The 20043-nt window shown below is 43.3% G+C and overlaps 1 protein-coding gene across 1 annotated transcript in view; it reads right to left on the bottom strand.

Annotated features, from left to right (window-relative positions):
* Positions 1–20043, bottom strand: part of RNF13 (ring finger protein 13) — a 154619-nt gene that overhangs the window by 94497 nt on the left and 40079 nt on the right. The window contains exon 5 of the mRNA XM_006259169.4: positions 12131–12256. Coding sequence (XP_006259231.1) covers positions 12131–12256 — 126 coding nt within the window. The remainder of the gene's footprint in view (positions 1–12130; positions 12257–20043) is intronic.

Raw genomic sequence — 20043 nt, 5'->3', positions numbered from 1 at the left:
ATCTGCAATCACATTGGCTAACTCCCTCAGCACCCTCAGGTGCATCACATCTGGCCCCATAGCCTTGTACACATTCAGCTTTTCTAAATAATCCCTAACTTGTTCTTGCAGTGTTATTGGCTGCTCACCTCATCCCCAAACTGCTGCCAGATGCAGTAGCCTGGGAGCTGAAGTTGCCTGAAGGCCGAGGTGAAGAAGGCATTGAGTGTTTGAGCCTTGTCCTCATGATGTATCACTAGGTTGCCTCCCTCATTTAGTAAGGGACCCATACTTTCCCTGATCTTCCTCTTGGTGCTGGCATTCTTGTAGAAACCCTTCTTGTTACCCTTCACATCCCTTGCTAGCTGCAATTCCAATTGCACTCTGGCCTTCCTGATTTCATCCCTGCATGCCTGAGCAATATTCTTATACTCCTCCCAGTTGTTTGTCCAAGTATCCCCTTCTTGTAAGCTTCATTTCTGTGTTTTAGCTCACTGAAGAGTTCTCTGCTAAGCCAAGCTGGCCTTCTGCCATACTTGCTAGTTTTCCTGGGCATTGGGCTGGTTCATTCCTGCACCCCCGGCAAGGTTTTTTTTTAAAGTACAACCAGGTCTCCTGGATTCCTTTCCTCCTCAGACTGGCCTCCCAGGGGATCTTGCCCATCAGTTCCCTGAGTGAGTTGAAGTCTGTCTTTCTGAAGCCCACCGTCCTTACTCTACTGCTTTTCTTCCTTCCTTCCTCAGGATTATGAACTCAATCATCTTGTGGTCACTGCTGCTTAAGTTGTCACCCACTACTACAGGGGCAGGCAATTATTTCGGGTAGAGGGCTGCTTACTGAGTTTTGGCAAGCCATTGAGGGCCGCATGACAGGCAGCCCATGGCATATAAACATTAATTTTCTAAATTTTTTAGGGGCCCTACAGGCCAGATAGAATGGCCTGGCAGGCTGCATCTAGCCCCCAGGCCACATTTTGCCCATCCCTGCACTACTACATTCCTAATCAATTCTCCCCCATTTGTGAGCATCAGGTCAAGAAGGGCACAGTGACTTCTCCAACACTTGCACCAGGAAGTTGTCCTCAACACTCTCCAAAAACTTCCTAGATTGCCTGTGCACTGTTGTATTGGCTTCCCAGCACATGTTTAATTTATACCAACTAAAACTAAGTAGAATGTGGGACATAATATGCAATAGGATATAAAAACATAGCTGTTATTTTCATTACAAGAGACTACGGCATTTGTTGCCACAGCCCAGGTCACAGCAATTATCTATCCTAATGGAAACTGGCAAATGCATTTTTACAGGCCTTGCTGTATAGTAAGTGAAATCATTTGAGAAATTCATAGGCCATGTTTCTGGATTCTGTAAGGAAAAAAAAAAATCTGACATTTCCGTTGCTATGGCTCACTTCTCTTTCCTAGCACAGATACTAAGAAATGAAATGAAATGAAATGAAATGAAATGAAATGAATAGGTAATAGCAGGTTTCTCCTATTACTGCACTCAACTGTGACATTCTGAGATGAGACTCACATGATGCAGACGTTAAAAAACTGCTGTTTGTCACTGAAAGATTTTGTAAATGGATATTTTATCTCTTCTATTTTTACCTCTGGAAGCCTCAATGTAAGTAATTGTAAAACTGACTAATGAGTATACTTAAGACTCCTTTAAAATTATGAACCTAGTACAGAACAAAATCTACATTAAACCCAAAGTAAATGAAACTAGATGTAGATAACATCTAACTAAAGATTATGGATTTGACTGAAGTCATTTTTGTAACACTAGTAATAAGCAATTTACTGATGAATAAGATTCTGGACCCACAGAATTTATAATGTAGAGGTGAAAAATGAGGGCAACATGCAATATTAATTGAAGTGAATGGCTAGTGAAATGTAGCTTATATTTATGTGAGTTCTGTGATTTTGCTTTTATTTCTGAGTATATAGCCATGATTTTCTTAACATTTAATTGTAATGTTTATAGGCATTTTATAGGAAGTGTGAGCAAAAGTATGACTTGATAGGTAAAGAAGTGTGGTAGACCAGGTCAGAGGGGAGGTCTGTATTTCAACAGCTCGGGGGGAGGGGCTAGATAAAATGAGATTGGAAGGACACGAGGTATTTAAAGTTGTTTCTTGGACAATTACAAGTAGAGTCAGCTGTTATTTTCAACAGGCTAAGCTTTTACAAAAGCCTGGTTTTAGCTGGAATTTCTCAGAGGTTAAGTAAAAAAAAATCTTCAAGAAAAATCCTTTCAGACGTTTTCAGTAAGTATAACGCAATGAAATAGCAAGATTAAGTTCTTAAAAGACTTACCTGCTGGCCCGGGGCGGGGGGGGAGAGGGCAGTGGCAGTGCACAGATCTTAGGTTGCTTTTAAACCCCACAGGTGAATGCCTAATTAAAAAGTTGGGAGACCACTGATCCATATATCTTTCCCAAACATCTATTTTATAATGGTGCTTCATTTTTATCAGGGTAAAACCCCTCACCTCTGTCACCTCTCCCTTTCCCAAGATGCCCCTAGTACTTAATAAATCCTTCTTTGCAAGATCTTCTCAAATTCACATTGAAACCATGAAGTTCATTCTGCTAAATTTAGACAGACTACAAAAGTGGGCAGATGAGAATAGGATGGGGCTCAACGTAGACAAATGCAGGGTGCTGCACCTTGGGAGAAGGAATCCACAGCATACATACAGGCTGGGGAGTTCCCTTCTTGAAAGCACAGAGGCAGAAAGGGATCTTGGAGTCATTACTGACTCCAAGATGAACATGAGCCGCCAACGCCAGACCGCAGCCAGCAAGGCCAGCCATACCTTGCCATGCATCCAAACGTGCAGCTCAAGCTGGTCCAGAGAAGTGATACTCCCCCTCTATGCGACTTTGGTCAGGCTGCAGTTGGAGTACTGCGTCCAGTACTGGGCGCTGCACTTCAAAAGAGATGTGGCCAGCCTGGAGAGGGTTCAGAGGAGGGCCACCTGCTTTGTGAGAGCGCAGCATACACGCCCTATGAGGAGAGACTGAAGTACCTGAACCTGTTCAGCCTCAGCAAGAAGAGGCTGAGGGGGGACCTGGTGGCTGCCTATAAGCTCATCAGGGGGGATCAACAGCAAATAGGCAGAGCCCTTTTCTCCCCAGCACCACCTGGGGTGACAAGGAACAATGGTAATAAGCTGATGGAGAATAGGTTTAGGTTAGAGATTAGAAGGCAATATTTTACAGTTAGGGTGGCCAAAATCGGGAACCAACTTCCCAGGGAAGTGGTCCTCACCCCTACCTTGGGCAAATTCAAGAGGAGGTTGGATGATCACCTGTCTGGGGTCTTGTGAACCCAGCATTCATTCCTGCCTGTGGCAGGGGGTCAGGCTAGATGATCTGTTCAGGTCCCTCCTGACCCTAGCTACTATGAAACCTAGCTGGAGCTGGCATGGAATAACATGTCAGATAAAGCTACTATTGAGGCCTTTGATATAGATTTCATAGGCATTAGGGGCAGGAAGGGACCCCGCAAGATCGAGTCCAGCCCTCCTGCCATAGGCAGGAAGTGGGCTGGGGTCAAATGATCCCAGCAAGATAACCATCCAAACTTCTTTAAATGAGTCTGGAGCAGGTGCTTGGCACCAACTCTGGGGCGGGGGGGGGAGTCTGTTCCAGACCCTGGACACTCGGACTGTAAAGAAGCGTTTCCTTACGTCCAGTCTACATCAGCCTTCCAGAAGTTTGTGACCATTAGACCTTGTTAGCCCCTGGGGAGCCCTGGTGAACAACTGTTCTCCCAGATCCTGGTGCACACCCCTTATGTACTTATAGGCTGCCACCAAGTCCTCTCTGACCCTTCTCCTCTCCAGGCTGAAAAGTCCCATGTCCCTCAGCCTCTCCTCATAAGGCTTGCTCTCTTGGTCTTTGATCATGTGGGTGGCTCTCCTCTGGACTCTCTCATGCTTATCCACGTCCCTCCTGACATGGGGGCCCAAAACTGGATGCAGTACTCCAGCTGTGGCCTCACTAAAGCCGAGTAAAGCAGAAGGATGACGTCCCTGGTTTTGTTTAAGATGCACGCCAGAGTTTGCTTTGCTTTGCCAGCTACAGCATCACATTGGTGGCTCATGTTCATTTTGTGGTCAGTCAAGACTCCCAAGTCTCTTTCGGTCATGGTGCTAGCAAATGTAGCACTGCCAAGCCTATAAATGATGCTGGTTTTTCCTCCCAAGGTGGAGTACCCTCCACTTCTCTATGTTGAATGCCATCAGGTTTTGGTTGGCTCACCTTGCGAGCCTGTCCAGGTCGGCCTTTACCCCCAGCCTGCCCTCCAGTGTGACTGCCTTCCCCCATAGTTTAGTATCGTCCGCGAACGTCACCAGTTTGCATCCGATGCCCAAATCCAGATTAATGAAGATGTTGAAGACATCACCACTGGTCACTTTGCACTGTGTTGATTTGCTTCTGTAAACTATTACTTTTTGGGTCTGACCCCAGAGCCAGTTTCCCAGCCATTGGACCATGAGATGGTTGAGGTTGCAGTTTTCCAGCTTATCCATAAGGACGTCATGGGAGACGAAGTCAAAGACCTTCTTGAAATCCAGATATATGACATCAACCTCATCTCCCTTGTCCAGGCAATGTGTCACCTGGTCATAGAAAGAGACAAAGTTGGTCAGGCAAGACCTTCCAGCAATGAGGCCATGTTGGCTGGCACTCAAAGTTGCCGTCCGTTGCTGATGTAACCTTTGATGATTTTCTCCAGGATCTTTCTAACGATGCATGTCAGACTGACTGGCTTGTAATTCCCTGGATCGTCCTTCCTTCCTTCCTTCCTTGAAGATTGGGACCATGCTGGCTCTTTTCCAGTCTTCTGGTACTTCTCCCAAGCACCACAAGTTCTCAAATATCTTCATCATTGGGCGTGCTATGATGTCTGCCAGACCCTTCAGGACTCTCAGGTGCATTCTATCCGGGCCTGTGGATTTATGGAAGTCAAGCCTCTCGAGGTGTTCCCTCACTTCATCTACATCAACTGTGGGCACATCTTCTGCACCCTGGACGCTTTGTGTCCTGTCCAACAGGGTGACTCCTTTCAGCAGGTGGAAGACTGATGCCAAGTAATCATTTAGGAGACTGGCCTTTTCCTGAGTGTCAAATGTCAGCTGCCCCATTTGATTTAGCAGAGGTCCAATGTTGCCTTTGTTCTTCCCACATATCTGAAGAAGGACTTTTTGTTTTCCTTGATTCTCCTGGCTAGCCTGAGTTCGGTTTCTGCCTTGGCTCTTTTGGTCCGCTCTCTACAGGTGTGGACTAGTGGTGTGTAGTCCTCCTTGCTGATGATTCCCATTTTCCATCTGGTGTAGTTTTCTCTTTTTAGTTTCAGGAGGTCCAAAAATTCTCTATTGAGGCAAGGGGTTTCCCAGCCCACTGACTGCCTTTCCTGCAGGATGGAATGGACTTTCCTTCTACTTTGAGGATTGCATCCTTAAGGAACAACCATTCCTCATAGACTCCCCTTTTTGAAGGGCCATGGTCTCTTAGTGCTTCACTGACCAGTCTCCCAAGTTTGTGAAAGTCAGTCTTCCCAAAGTTGAGGTTTTTACTGAGAGATTTTCCCACCCAGTGTTGGACAGAGAAATTGATCAGTTCATAGTTGCTGTCACCAAGTTTTTCCTCGATCCTCAGATTGCTCACCAAAACCAGATCATCATCTTTGGCCAGTACCAGATCCAGCAGTGCCTCTCCCCTAGTCGGCCTGTAGACCTCATCAATGCAAGCGAGGAAGCTATGCAGCTGGTCAGATTTGGCTGAGTGCTCTTCCCATGAGATGCCAGGGAGGTTGAAGTCACCCATGATGACCATGCATCAGGAGCATGCAGCCTCAGCCAGTTACCTACTGAATTCAAGATCCAGCTCTTCTTCTTGGTTCGGAGGTCTATAATAGACTCCTACAATTATATGCGTTTTCTAACTTAGTAAAATGCATTCAGATTCCAAGGCAGACAAGGACATATAGTTGGACAGTCCACATTCCTGAAAGTCGAATCCTTTATTTCCACTGTTTGTCTTCTGGCATGTCTACAATAGCCTCCACAGTGTTCTTAAGATTGTCACTAAAAATAAGCCCCAACCCCACTGTTTCTCTCTCCACATACTCCAAACCTGTGATTGATGCAATTAGGATGCTTCACAGATATCCCCTGTTGCTACTTTTGAGATATGTCTCTGGTAAGCTTTAGAAGGATAGCAGAAGTTGTCCCTAGAGTTCCCCATTGCTTTACTTCTGGATTTGGAGATAACAGAGTGGGAGCATGTAAGTGAAGTTTAGTTGTTGGTAGCAGTTTTGAGAGCATTGTGTAGGGAATAAGACTTAACTTTTGTCTGCATGGGCTGTGACAGCACTGAGCTGCCTGCGCTGACTGTACACATACACCGCTTGGCCAGATGGCAAGTAGTTGTACATTCTGCACCCTGCAATAACTTGGCCAGTGCCTATTCAACTTAATCTGCTGATCTACCTCCTTAATTAGATAGAGTTCAACCCTGAGTACAGATGGATTTGTCTTTGAGGCATGTCAATTATTCAAGAAAGAAGATTTAGAATTCTATATCTTTTAGTTTCTCAGACTACCAGCTTACTAACAGTTACATTTAGAGCCTATTTCTTTTCAATCCAAATTCCACTATGCTATTAGTCTGTATAATTCTCACTGGGCTGTCACCTTTTTCTCAAAGAGGAAGGTAAGCTATGTTTTACAACAAAATGGTTGACAAAGAAGCCACCACAGTGAAATCAGTGTTCCCTGATGCATGGACAGTCCATGATCCACTAAATACCTATGAAATCCCATCACTGAGAGAACAAGGTGCATGCACAGCAATATCAAGACTTTGGTAAACATTGCAGTCAATGGGAGCCTGAATGAAAACTAATTCCCAAAGTGTGAGCTTTGAAAGCCAGAAAAACAAACTCCATTGTCGAAGAGAGACAAATAAGATAAATGAGTTTGATTTAGACCTCTATAAACAACCATTCAGTCTGATCAGACTCACTGTAAGAAAAGGAAAAGACATCTAAAGTCTCAATATGGGAAAGATAAAATGTGGGTGCTAAATATGACTATCATTGATAATGCCTAGAGAAAGGCAAACTAGATGTGGTCTTAAAGTATGTGTAGGCGGTGTAGCAACATGATGCTGAGACACTCCCACACTAGCTCAGTATGTACAGCTCCCATGCTGAAAGTAGTATAGTCATATTACTGCCATGCTGTGTACAGGCAGATAAGCTCTACTTTGCACTAATGTAGCTATACTAGTCTGGCTTAGAAGCCAACATGCACAGAACTAGGGTGGGGGCTCTCTCACCACAGCACCATGGCTGTTTTGTTCCATATAGACATACCCATATCATAGCAAAGACCTGAGCCTGCTGTCTCTAAGGCCCCTTCACACCATTCTGAGGGCATAAAGGGGCCTTTCTGAGGAGAAGACAGTTTCAAGATAAGATCCTCTACATAGGGAACCTTTACTACAGGAAAGGAGCTGCTGAACCAAAATTACATTAATCCCACTTCATGTGAGGGGAGGGAAGTGATGGGCAAGAAATGGAAGGAGAGGTTATAACTGGTTGGCAATGCAAGGTAATGCACGTAGGCTAGGCAAAAAGAAGCCCAATTACACATTAGCAACACTAGGTTCTGAACTAGCAGTTCTGAAGTAGCTGTTAAGATTAAGGAAAGAAACACTGGAGTCGCTATAGGTAGTTCTCTAAAAATATCAGCACCGTGTATGGCAACAACAACAAAAAAAAACCTAATAAAAATGTTGGGTATCATTAAGGGAACTAAAAACAAAAGCCAGAAAACACTGTCATGCTACTATACAAATCCCCATGGTACACCCATATCTTGAATCCTGTGTGCAGTTCTGGTGTGCACAGCTCAAAAAGGATGTAGTAGAATTAGAAATGGTACTGAAAAGAATAAGTGAAATCATCAGGGGTGGAGCAGTTGCTATAAGAAGAAAGAGACGAAAACGGCTACGGCTTTCCAGTTTGGAAAAGAGAAGGCTGAGGGAGGATATAATAGAGGTCTAATAAAATCATGAAGGGTGTGGACAAAGTAAATAGGGAACAGTTATTTACCAAGTCTCAGAATACTAGAACTAGAGGACATGCACTGAAACTAGTAGGAACCAGGTCTAAAACTAATAAGAAAAAATATTTTCTTATGCAGCATATAGTCAACTTGTAAAACTCATTATCACAGGAGGTTGAGGCAGATAGCATAGCCAGGCATAAAAATGGGACTAGACAAACTTTACCACAGGACAAGGCTTTACCATAGGAACACCTTAAACACTCTAAAGTTACTTTCTTATCAAAAGATAATTTACATGTTTAAAGGTTTCCACTGTATGAAACAGTAGGCAGAAAAGAACCAGGAGGCTGGGTAGTACAGAAAGGGAAACAGGGAACTAAGTAGCAGGAAAATACATGAAGAAAGAAGAGGAGGACCAATCAGAAAAGTAGGTCAGGAGAGAAACGAATAGAACAGATGGGAAGGATAAGATGAAAAAGAGCAAAAGGAAAATGACTGACTAACCGTTTTCAAAAGGAAAGAACACTTTGCATATTTAATATTAATACATTTAGTGACAACTATTATTTTTCCAAATACCAAGTTGCTAGAATAGCCACAGGACTGCCATATGGGAGGAAAAAAGTGAGGCAGCCTGAGTGGTTTATACAGTAGTAAACAAGAGGGTCTACAGTATGGATAAGTTTGGGAACCTCCTCTACTAAAGATAATAGTTGGCATTAGTAGCCGCTGTATGCTCTGGTGACAAGACAGAAAAAAAGGTCAACAGGAATGAGGGGTCTGGAATGTGGATTAAAGTGATTAAGAAGCAGCAATAAAACTCTTGTGCCCTCTGTCTGCCTAGAGAAGCGTACAAAAGATGTATAAAGCCAATAATGCAAACCCAGTAGGGACTAAGATTTACTTCACTGACTACAATGGAACTAACATGCATGTAACCACAGGCCATCATCGCTTACTCTACTGTTCTTCAATGCAAACTGCTGTTTTAATATAGCCAATAAAATGGAAAAAAATGAACAGTAAAATGAAGGCAAACCAGAGCAAATGAAAAAAAACAATTATAAACCAAAAATGAAATAAGCAATGATTTTAAGATGAGAACACAAAAATTCTAAATTCCAGAATTAGATGGCAAGTATTAGCCATGAGGATCTTCTTGCTTTCAGAGAAATCTTTCATGCCAAATCAGGACCTAAAAAACCAAAGTTACCCATAGCAACTTGTTTATGAAAAACTGATGATTTCAAAACACAGCCCTAGGGACTAAGCAGCCATAATTCTTGTTTATTGAACTGGTTTCAGTAGTGGGCAGCAGCAAAACTAACAAAAATTGTATCATTTTCAGAAAGCAACAGAGAGAGGGTTCCAGGGTCCTTGGCTCTATGATCAGCTTGCCATTCCGACAGCCTCACCTAGGACCTCAAGTTTTTCAGACTCTAAGACTAGTAGGCTCAGTGAACTATTAGACTTCCAGGGCAGCAAGCTCCTCACCTCCTCCACTGCAGAAGTAAGGTTGGCCAGGGACCCAACTGGTCTGGTTACTTAGAAAAGCAGTTCCCAACCACAGAGTAATCTGCAAGAAGCTGTCTACTGTGACTAGAGTCACAAGGTTGATCCAGTCCAGGAGATGCTAGCAGACACACAGGGCACCTGGCTCCCCAGGCTGCAGATGCATACCTCTGGAAGCCAGCTGATCCATAAGTCTGGAATACCTCGGTCTGAAGCTGTCCAACAGACAGACTGCCAGAAAGGTAAGTATGTGTGCTGCGAGGAATCCAGGCAAGTTTCTAATGAAAACCTGTCTGATGGCAGGTTTCAAAACTTTGCCTGTATTATGCTGGAAGGTTAGTCACAAAAAACCCCAAAATAAAATAAAACATAACAAAACACTACCAACCTTGTTCCACAAAGAATTGCACACATCATTCGTTTTAAATGAATCTGCATTTTCTAACAGAAAAATGTTCTGTCAAAAAAATCTGACCAGCTGTACTCATGATATATTAATCATTAGAATCACCCTACCAGTCTGGGGCAGAACAATTTGGGCAGCCACTATGGGAAAATATGTTCCAGATTGCTCCTTAACTGCTTCACCAGAAACAAACGCTGCACTGTTTATCACACATCCAAGAAGTTGGTGCCTGACCACTTCCCTAAACCAATGGATTATTAATTGCAGTAGCTGGGCTACCACCAGTATGTTCTTGTAATCTTATTCTGTGGCTACATGGCTGTTGGGTTAAAAGGAAATGGGTATATCCATCCCCTTCCACTACTCTAGAACAGTGAAAGTCCACACATGCACCATATGACTAGAGGCGATACATTTCTCGAGGGTTTGAGCTCTCAACCTTGATGAAGTCATGACCTGCTTTTAAGGTCTGGGCATACACAGTGTATAATGGTAATGCAACTGTTTATCAGTGTTGATGTGTTAATTATAATAATGTTGATTGTACTGAGTTGAAATATTTTGAATTGACTGGTCCTTTTAAGTACTGCCCAGGTTTGAATTTGATTGGGTATTGTGAAAAAGGCGATGATTGGACCACTGGGTGAGGGACAGGTGTCGTGTTTAAGCTATAAATCCAGTCCAGAGCAGCCAGTACGAGCTCTGGGGGCTCAGGTTCGGGCTCGGCCTCACTCTGGCTGAACAGTCCTAACCCCGGGCTCTCAGGGTGTGAGAGTTTGTTGAGTGCAGGCTCCTTGCTGTGACCTGGTGATTGGGATTGAGTTTGCTGAGGTTTACCTGTCTTGCGCTCTTTCCTTTGGGTTGGCTGTGGAAGCTGCAGTTGGGTAAAGCATCACACTTTCCCTATTTGAGGTGCTGAGTACCTAAGGAAGGAAAAGCTAGAAATCCACAAGGACTGTCAGAGGGTTTCTCCTGATGACTAGACCCAAGGTGTTCTTGCTGCCATCTGTGGTTTCTGGGCTGTCTGTAAAGTTGCACAGTGGTTAACAGTGTAGTGAGCGAAGCTCACTGTAATGTACAATTGACTGGCTGTGATCAGCTACAGTGGGTTTGGGACGTGTGTCGGGTTATTGTCCCGTCGGGTGTATTTTATTGTGTTGCAGCTTGGGTGTTATGGGAATATTGCATCAGATAATTGCTGCACAGGTTGTGTTGTATAATACAGTTTATATTGCTCAACCTACCTGTGCTGTAGTGTGTAGCTACTCTTCCTAACTCTAAGTAGGGTTGGGCAGTAGAGATCAATGCTCAAGGAAATCAACTTACTTTAATGCCCCTGAACCCGATTACCTGTGGGTCATAAAGGATTAATGACCCTCTGGATTAATTAGTTAATTGGCATCCCCACGGGCCATCCTTCACTACACAGAAGAAGAGGAAGAAATTCTGTGCTAACAAAGTCCTTAAGGAAGGCTGGGCCAGATGCCAAATTATGTGATGATTATTCTTCCTCTGTACAGACAAGCGCAGGATAAACCACTTTTGGAACCAGCAGCAACAGAAGCTCTGTGCCCACAATTCAAAGTTTAACCACAATATCACACAACTCTGGACAAGCCATCTGGTCATAAAATACCTGAACCTGGTTTTATCCCACAAAAGTCAGCAGCAAATGAAAGGCCCCATTTTTGCCAGGACAGAAAATGCTCTAGATGCTTAAAATACTCCATTACATCACATAAAGCTGGTCATTTTGACACTGGGGGAAAAGGGGGGGGGGGTGAAACAACACCAAAAATAAAAACCTCAACTTCAGATAACCACTAATCATTCAAAATTTTCCAAAACCACAGAAGGGGAACATTTCACTTTGGATTCAGGAATCCTTACCTGTCACACATGCTGTTTCCTAAAAAAAATAGTTCATGTAATTATTCTATTTAATAACTTATGATATTGTAAATGACAAGCCACAAACTAGTCAGCTACCTCAGCTACCCATAGCAGACAAATTAGCAAGAGTGTATTTAGATACTAAATACGGACATAGTTCTAGAATGTCAGTAGTTCCGGATTTGCTAAGCCTTTAAAATGGGGGGAAGAGGGAGAAGGTGGGAGGTTGTCAAAGCCTACCTTGATATCAAAGTTGCAGTCAAGTCTTCTGATTAAGACAATGAAAGTATTGGAGGAGTTGTCCTTAAGTGGTGGAGGGGCTATAGGCTCACATGCATTCTCCGGCTTTGAATTTATTAAGAACCCCTGAAACAAAATCATGGTATATGATCAGTTTTCTCTTTGACATAACCCTACAAATGTTGTGGAAAATAATTTTTCATGTTTATAAGAAAGCCACTTGAATTCCTGAAGCTCTGTCTTGAATTTTACATTGCATCATGCTTTATATGTAAATACTTATCTTAAACACCAAAATGTTCCTTCGGGTTACAAAAAAGAAGTGCAACAAACTGAGGACATCAAATAGTTGCAGATACTTTCTGATTACCTGGTAAGTAGGTTCATGTCATCTCAGAACTCTAGCTATAGGTCCGTATACAGAGATCTGTATACACTGAAGTAAAATTATATAAGTGATTTTCTTTTCAGGGCTGCCCAATGCAATCAACAGAAATAGGTCAAGTAGCAGCAATAAAGTCAATATTCGCTATCAAAGATAAATAGGAGGAATATTTCCACACTTATAAAAAGAGCTAACTTGCATTTGCATAAACAATAGCGTGCGTGCATATCTATATCAAGAACCTCATACACCACAAGAGAAATATTGAGACTGGGAAGTTCTACGGCTACAAACAGACATTGCCTCCGTATTGCCACAAAAGTTCTTATAATAGCACAAAGTGAAAGCAAATAGATGTCTATGCCCTTTGTTGCAAAGGTCCGCAAATTTGTGGCTGTGACAAAAGTTAATATAAATTTGTGCTGGATGTCTCTGTTTTAAGGCAGAAGACTGCAGGCAGCACTGAGCTGCCCATACTCTCCAGCCACTCCGGGCAGGCGTTCCCAGGCCCAAGGGCTCAATCCTGCACACCTACAAGAGAATCCCCAGGGCATGCAAGATTAGGCCTTTGAAGCCCCTGCCTCGGTTCCCCAGGGTGCAGCGACCCACTGCAAATTGAATTCTCTACGCACACTTCTGCAAGCAAAGAAATTTGGGGTTCCCCATTTGCAAAGGCATGCTCTGAGTGTTGTCCCACAGGACTGGAGGCAGCAAAGGCCCAAACCTGAGGGACAATAGGTAACACCTATTTCACCCAATGAAGCAAATCAGCTGTTTCTGAACAGATCACAACACAGCTGATCCACTTCATTTAGCAACATCTGTTAGTGTTTTAGCCTATGATTAATAAACTGTGGCTGCATCTTTATCCTGAAGAGTACCGGGATCAGAATTGTGAATGATATTTTTTAAATGTTGCTTAATATGGAATTCTAATTTTTGGTATCCCCCTAAAAGGCGTTAGGACTTAATTTTTGGAAATACTTAGCATTTTCTGCTCCTATTAAAGCTGGTAAGGGGTTGCAGGTATTTACTGCTTGTGAAAAAGGAAGTCATTTATTTTTCTATCTGAATATGGATTGTAGGACCTAACCTGAAGCAGTCTGGTTTTGAAAATTTGCTCAAAATTTAGGGGAAAAAAATATTTTTGAGGATTTGCTTTGTCATTATAACCTCATTTTTATGTTAGATTTAGAAGGTCGAGTTTTAAATTGCCTTTTGACCTCTTATTTCACATAAATATAAAGATTAAACTTTCTTGTTATGGTAGAGACGTTCAAATCTAAAGCCTAGCAAGACCTAATAAAATTCCCTAGAACTGTATCAAACATATATTAAAGTTACTCAATCAGTAGATTTCCTAAAAATTCAAAAGTTATCAAGACTACTTCATACAAAACATGTTACTCTGACAATTTTCTTTTAAAATAATTTTTAATTAATAGAACATCAGCATATGATACAAGTACAAGATCATCAGATTCAAATAAAATATTCTCCATCAGTTGGACAAGGGAAAAGGAAAATAACACCAACCAATCAGTTCGAGAGCAAATCTAGAGTCAGCCATGTAAATCCTTTTTTGAAGAGTAGAATATTAATGTAAGGGAATCCAACTAACTTTATTTTATAACATCTCAATGCTCCCGGCCATTTGTTTCTAACAGGCAATTTCTCACAATGGTCAACCAGCAATCTCATTTTAATTCTCTCTTCCATTAAAGTATACTCCAATCCACACAGTGCGTATCAACCAAATCGGCAATTATTTTTCAAATAAACCAACTTCACAGATCTCTTCTAGCCAGATTAACTAACTCTCTAAACACACAATCAACATATACCCTCTCTGGCATCAGGGCCAGAGCTGAAGCTGCAGCAGTCACATGCCCCCCACCCCATGTGTACTCCAATTCAAAACAAGAAGCTTTCATTCCTCCTCCCCCTGCCCCGCCACATGTTAAATAGGAGGAAACCCTAGTCTGGATTTGAAAAAATACAGCACATATAGCATGCAGAGGTGGGATAAATTATAAATACATAATTAATTCAAGAGGAGACTCCTCAGCTGCTGAGGCTGATTGGGTGCTTCCATAGCAACTCCCGTAAGCTTGTTATTAGAGTCCTTATCCTGCAAACACTTAACGCTTATGAGTAGAAAGTGAGATGTCAGAAGGACTATTAGCAACACAAAGAAAATACAGCACCTCACAAGGTCAGCCCATTACAGAACAAAGGAATGTTAGCCTGCAGTGTAAAGGTAGCATGCAAAATAGTTTATTTTAATGAGACTCTGGGCCCAAACTTGGAAGGAATGAGTCTGCATAATTTCTCTCTCCTGTCCCCAGTAGCTATGCCATACTAAACAAGTCATTCCCTTTCTACCCCCACAGTAAGGTGTCCAAACTGGTATAAGTAACATAAGTAACCCAAGGTACCTGAAGAAAGGAGTATAGAACCTCCTTTAGGTATATTTTTATTACCTTTAACTGGCACCTTCTAACTCCTCTGTATGCAGTTAACAAGCTTGTCAACAAGGTTCAGCTCAGACCTCCCCTACCTTATGCATCACCTCTGAATCTGGTCCAAAGTACCATCATTATTCAGACACTGAATTCCTGAAATTCATCATTTCTTACAAAAATGTTTCAAAAACTTTCAGAAAAACAAGTGATATCTGTCATCCAACTCATTTAGGATCTAAAATGCCCTTAACAGTTATTTTGTAATTGGAACTTGTAGTACTTAACAAGAAAAAGGTACATGATATATACCAGTGATTCTCAACTAGGATGCTGTAGCATGCTGAGGTGCTAACAAGTGTTAGTGCTGTTAGGTGAGAAAACACCTAGGCTAGGGACAAACGTTCAAAAAGCCCAAGCCTGAATTGATTCACTCCCTGAAAGTTAGTCTAACCTGCAGCGATTGAACTGATTTGCAAGTGGATAGAAGACATTCACTTTTGATTCAGAAAATGCAGTCACATGCCTGCAGTGCCTCAGGCCACAAGCCAGGGGTACACTAGAGTGAGCTCTTCCTTCCCTTCAACAGTGCTGAGCTGAGGGGGGGCATAGGCAAGCCCCAGCAGGACACTACAATTAGGGAGGGGTTTAAACCCCAACCCTGGCCTTCACAGTCCCCAGTTGGGGTGTGCCTGGAGGGGGAAGTAGCCCTCGCCAGGCTTCCCCTGCCCCCTCCCACTCGCTGCTTAAGGAGCAGGCAGTGTTGTCAGACCCTGGCCTCAAGCCAGCACTGTAGGGCAAAGAGCGGGTGGGGGGGAGCTGGCAGGGGAAGGGAAGAATGCTTGTGTGGACTGCGTGCATCTGCTGATAATACTGAGCTTTTCAAATCTCCCTCTCCCTGCTTCTCTATACTGTCTGCAGCAAACTGACATGTACTATATTCATTGCAAACCAGGTCATTTCTCACACCTCTCTCTGTCCCCTGTTGAACACTGACAACAAGCCAGCAGCCAGCAAGGAGCTTATCACAACATAAAACTTAATCAGTCCATCAAGAAAACAAAGCCTCTTTCTCATTAGTTCAAGCTCTTCTTAAACAGCTTTTTGAAAAGCATTTTTAAGAAAGAATGGAGGGACATTACCAGCTGACCTGTTGATTAGCTCCAAAAAGCCCTAAACGGACACTGTTCTGTCTGCCTTTGTTCCAGTGAAATTGGAGACACACACGCGCGCGCACACACACGTCTGAGCACTAGCTAGCAAGGGGGTGGCATGACCATGACCAGATGCTGGCTGGGGTTCATGCTGTGGGAGAGTGAGAAATCCTTGCTTGAGCAGTGAGCAGCCAGAAGGCAATGGGGCAGAGAGAAGCCAGGCAGATGCTGCTGTGCCTGCTGTCTCCACCTCCTTCTCAGCCAGCTGGAGCTCCAGCTAGGGAGGAGAGGAGCAGAGCCAGCCCTGCTCTCTGGACCAGACAGCCCAGGGCTGGAAAGCATGGTGGGATGCCACAGGACTCTGATTTAACTTAAACTAGGAAGGGGTCTGGGACTGAAGTTCCATAAACCAGTTTGACCTAAATAAATGAAGTCTGATACTACATTAAGCCAGGTTTATGTTAAACCAGTTTCAGCTATTTTGAAACTGGTTTAATGTGCAATGAACTTCTGTTCTATTACAAGTTTAAACCAGTTTCTGATCATTTAAACTGGTTTATGTGGAACTTCTGTCCCTACCCCTAGACACAATTCAAAGGAAGATTTGCATGAGAAACCCAGATTTCAAATAGGAATCTTTAGTATCAAAAACTGCTATGGATGCCATGGATCCACACGCTAGAGGTTTCTCTAGTACCCTAAAGGTAGATGGTGGGGAAGGCTGTGTGGAATGTCCTGGAGGCAGTGACCATTAGTGAGTGACAAGAGAGGGGGCACCCTGTGAGGGGAGAAGGATGGAATGGAGGTCCTCAAGGGAGGGTGACCCTGGGAGATTTTCACAGGAAGTTTTGAGGGCTGATGGCAGTCTGCACGTAGGGTAAGGGTTTGATCAGTTTTGTTTTACCACACTGCTATCTAAGTATTTGATCACTTTTTTTTTTAAATGTAGTTTGTTCTTCCTTATAATAAACACTTTTGTTTTTCTGTTACTTTTCCAAAGTGGTTAATCATGATTTCTGGGCAAATCAATAACCTGGGCATACCCATTCAGCAGAGTGGTGGGGACAAGGGACCAAAAGGCTAATACAATGTACCCCAACACCCTATGGTTTGGTCACAGTGAGCTTTCTGAGCTCTTAGCAACAGAAGAATTCATCTATTCTAAATTAAAAAAAAAAAAAAAAGAACAGTGAAAGCTAAAAGCTGGCATTTTCCCACGGATGCTTTGAGTCAAAAGAGGTTAGTATACATAGTTAAACAAATGCACTATACAAGCATATCGTTTCACTAAAAAAATGGAGTTACACTAACCTGTGTAAGTTCCATCAAAGCTCCTATTCTGCCCTCTGGTGGGCAGCATGAAAGTACTTAACAAATGCACTACAAGAGAAAGAACTCCTACAGCCTGCACAGTGATTCAGGAAGCAGTAACTTACTTTCCCCTTCTCATTATGAAGTTAAAGAACCCGTGTACTTTAACTTGGCTTGAAGTTTACTGAAGATACAGAAAGACATGCAGGGTAAGTAAGTCCTGTACCAGAACAAACCCTAATACTCTGTTAGGAGGGGGGTTTTTGGCTACATATCCTAAAAAACTCCTACATACGCATATTGATACGTTCCTCTAGCTCAACTTATTTTGTTGATGGTGGTCCAATGACAAGGAAATACAGAATAACTGGCAATGACTCTTAAGATCTACCCCAACTCCATTACCCCTTTCAGTGCTGCCTCTAGTAGGAGAGAGTAGCTAAGTAGACAAGTGAAGGGAAACAAAATGATTAGGAGGGACCTAGTTACACCACAGTTTCACAAATTTCACAGAAACCACATGCATGGAGTCACCCCAAAAAATAAAATCTTACCAAAATACAAAGAAAGCATGGCAATCCCTGCACCCATAGAGCACATGGTTTGAGAAAATGCTACCAAGAGGCTAAGCTACTGATGCAGACTCAGTGAAGATGCCAATCAGGAAAGCAAAAGGGTTTTGGCATGGTCTTTTAAGAAGCCAGGTGCAATGCTGCAGCAGTGCTGCAGTCTGAAGATGATGAGAGAAAAAAATTCAAGGAAACTAAACACATTTCAGCTCATGATCACGTAAAGCAGTTCCCTGTAGGAACCTTGCATGCAGATGGTGGTAAATTGCTTTGTTCATCGTGCAACATGACTCTGGATGTGTAACAGAAAAACAGCACTGATTAGCATTTAGAGGCTGAATTGCATAGAAAGCAAAAGGCATATGCTGCAGAGGCTGAAGGTCGGAGCAAGAAACATGTAACTATGTCCCCAATCTTTAGCAGAATCACTAAAAGCTGTCTGACAAGAAGAGAGGTTGTTACATTTGTGCTAGTAGAGGCATTCACGGCTACCAACATGCCTCTGAAGAAAACCAATGACCTTAAATTAAGGGACTCCTTGAACAAACATGTCCCAAATGATGGCAGTTTCCCCATGTGCAAACAAGCTTTGCTAAGACTGTCTACCAGTAGTAACTGCTTCACCATGTTCACTCTACAAAATCTACATTGGCAGAAAATTAATCAATCAATCAACTGTAGCAGATGAAGCAACAAGTGCCACGGTAACTATGTTCTGGACATTTTATTTGTACCTGGGAGCTGGATAGACCACAATCCGCCTGTTTTTCAAACAGAACCAGTTCACCTCACATCTGTCATTTTTTCTACCATGGCACAAGCTGTAGTGAACTGTTGTAAACTCCCGCTTAGAATTTAACTTCTGTCCGATAATATAATGTATACGTGCAAAGCTTTCTCTGATGTGCTCCATGGAATGATGCCCACCACAATTCATGTCACCTGCAATGCATACATCCTTTCTTTAGTAGGAGACATCTGGCACACATGTTTTCCTGATGTAGATAGCCTGCTTTCCTCTTTTAAAAAAAAAAAAGCAAACGGGATGGGGCTGTGGGCCAGTAGGGAGCTGCATCCAGGGCTGGGTGTAGCATTTTGGGGCAGTGAAAGTGTGGGGCTGGGGCCCAGGCCTGGGGCAGATCTGCTGCCCACACAGCCCTGCAACAGGCACAGGTTCCACAGGCAGGGGAACCCACAATCCCATCCTATGATTCTGGCCCCGCACACCCGTCCCGCTCTCAAACTCCACTCCCTGCCTGCCCACGGCCCCATCCCATCCACCTGGTTGTGCACCATGCCTATGCAGGTCCTGCCCACAGTGGTGGGTGTGGGGTAGATGGGTGGGGGTACCCAGGCAGTGGGGCCAGATCCAGCAGTGCTAGCAGCCAGGGCTCCTGGGAAACAAATCCAGACACCATACTAGCCCAACCCCAGTGTGCCCAGGGAGGTGGCAGGACCAGCTGCATGCCCCATGGCCTGGGCTGCCCCCTGTGGGACCGAGGAACCTGACACAGGCCGAACAAAATCCCTCAGCAGGTCAGATCCAGCCGGTAGGCTGTATATTGCTCACTCCTGGCTTAGAAGGTAGAATTCATGGCGTGTAACAGTTTATTACCATGCAAAGACTATGAAGTACTACCAGCAATTTGTACACTAGGAGCTTGAAATCACGTGTGGCAAACAGTACACACATACTACATGATCTCTTAAGACAGGGCGACACTGAAGATCAAGTTAAATTTGTGACTGAAAATACAATCCACTTCATGAAGTTCTAACATGGTTTGAAAGTTGCCAGGCTACGATCCCCATCCAGTACACAACAACCTGATGGATTTGAAAAGTTCAGTTGAACACATGGCACCACAACAACTTTGAAACTGTCAATATAAAGACCAGCAGAGACAAGAACAGTTCCAGACAATATTGCAAAGTTGACTCTGTACTACAAATACAATCAGTCACTATCACCGTGGTTTAAACAACTGGCTGCCCCCTTTTTTAGCACTTTTTTAGTTCACATTGTTTACCC

The sequence above is a fragment of the Alligator mississippiensis genome, chromosome 7 (genome assembly GCF_030867095.1).
Source record: "Alligator mississippiensis isolate rAllMis1 chromosome 7, rAllMis1, whole genome shotgun sequence".
In the NCBI taxonomy this organism is placed as follows: domain Eukaryota; kingdom Metazoa; phylum Chordata; order Crocodylia; family Alligatoridae; genus Alligator; species Alligator mississippiensis.
This window is presented reverse-complemented; position numbering and strand designations above follow the sequence as displayed.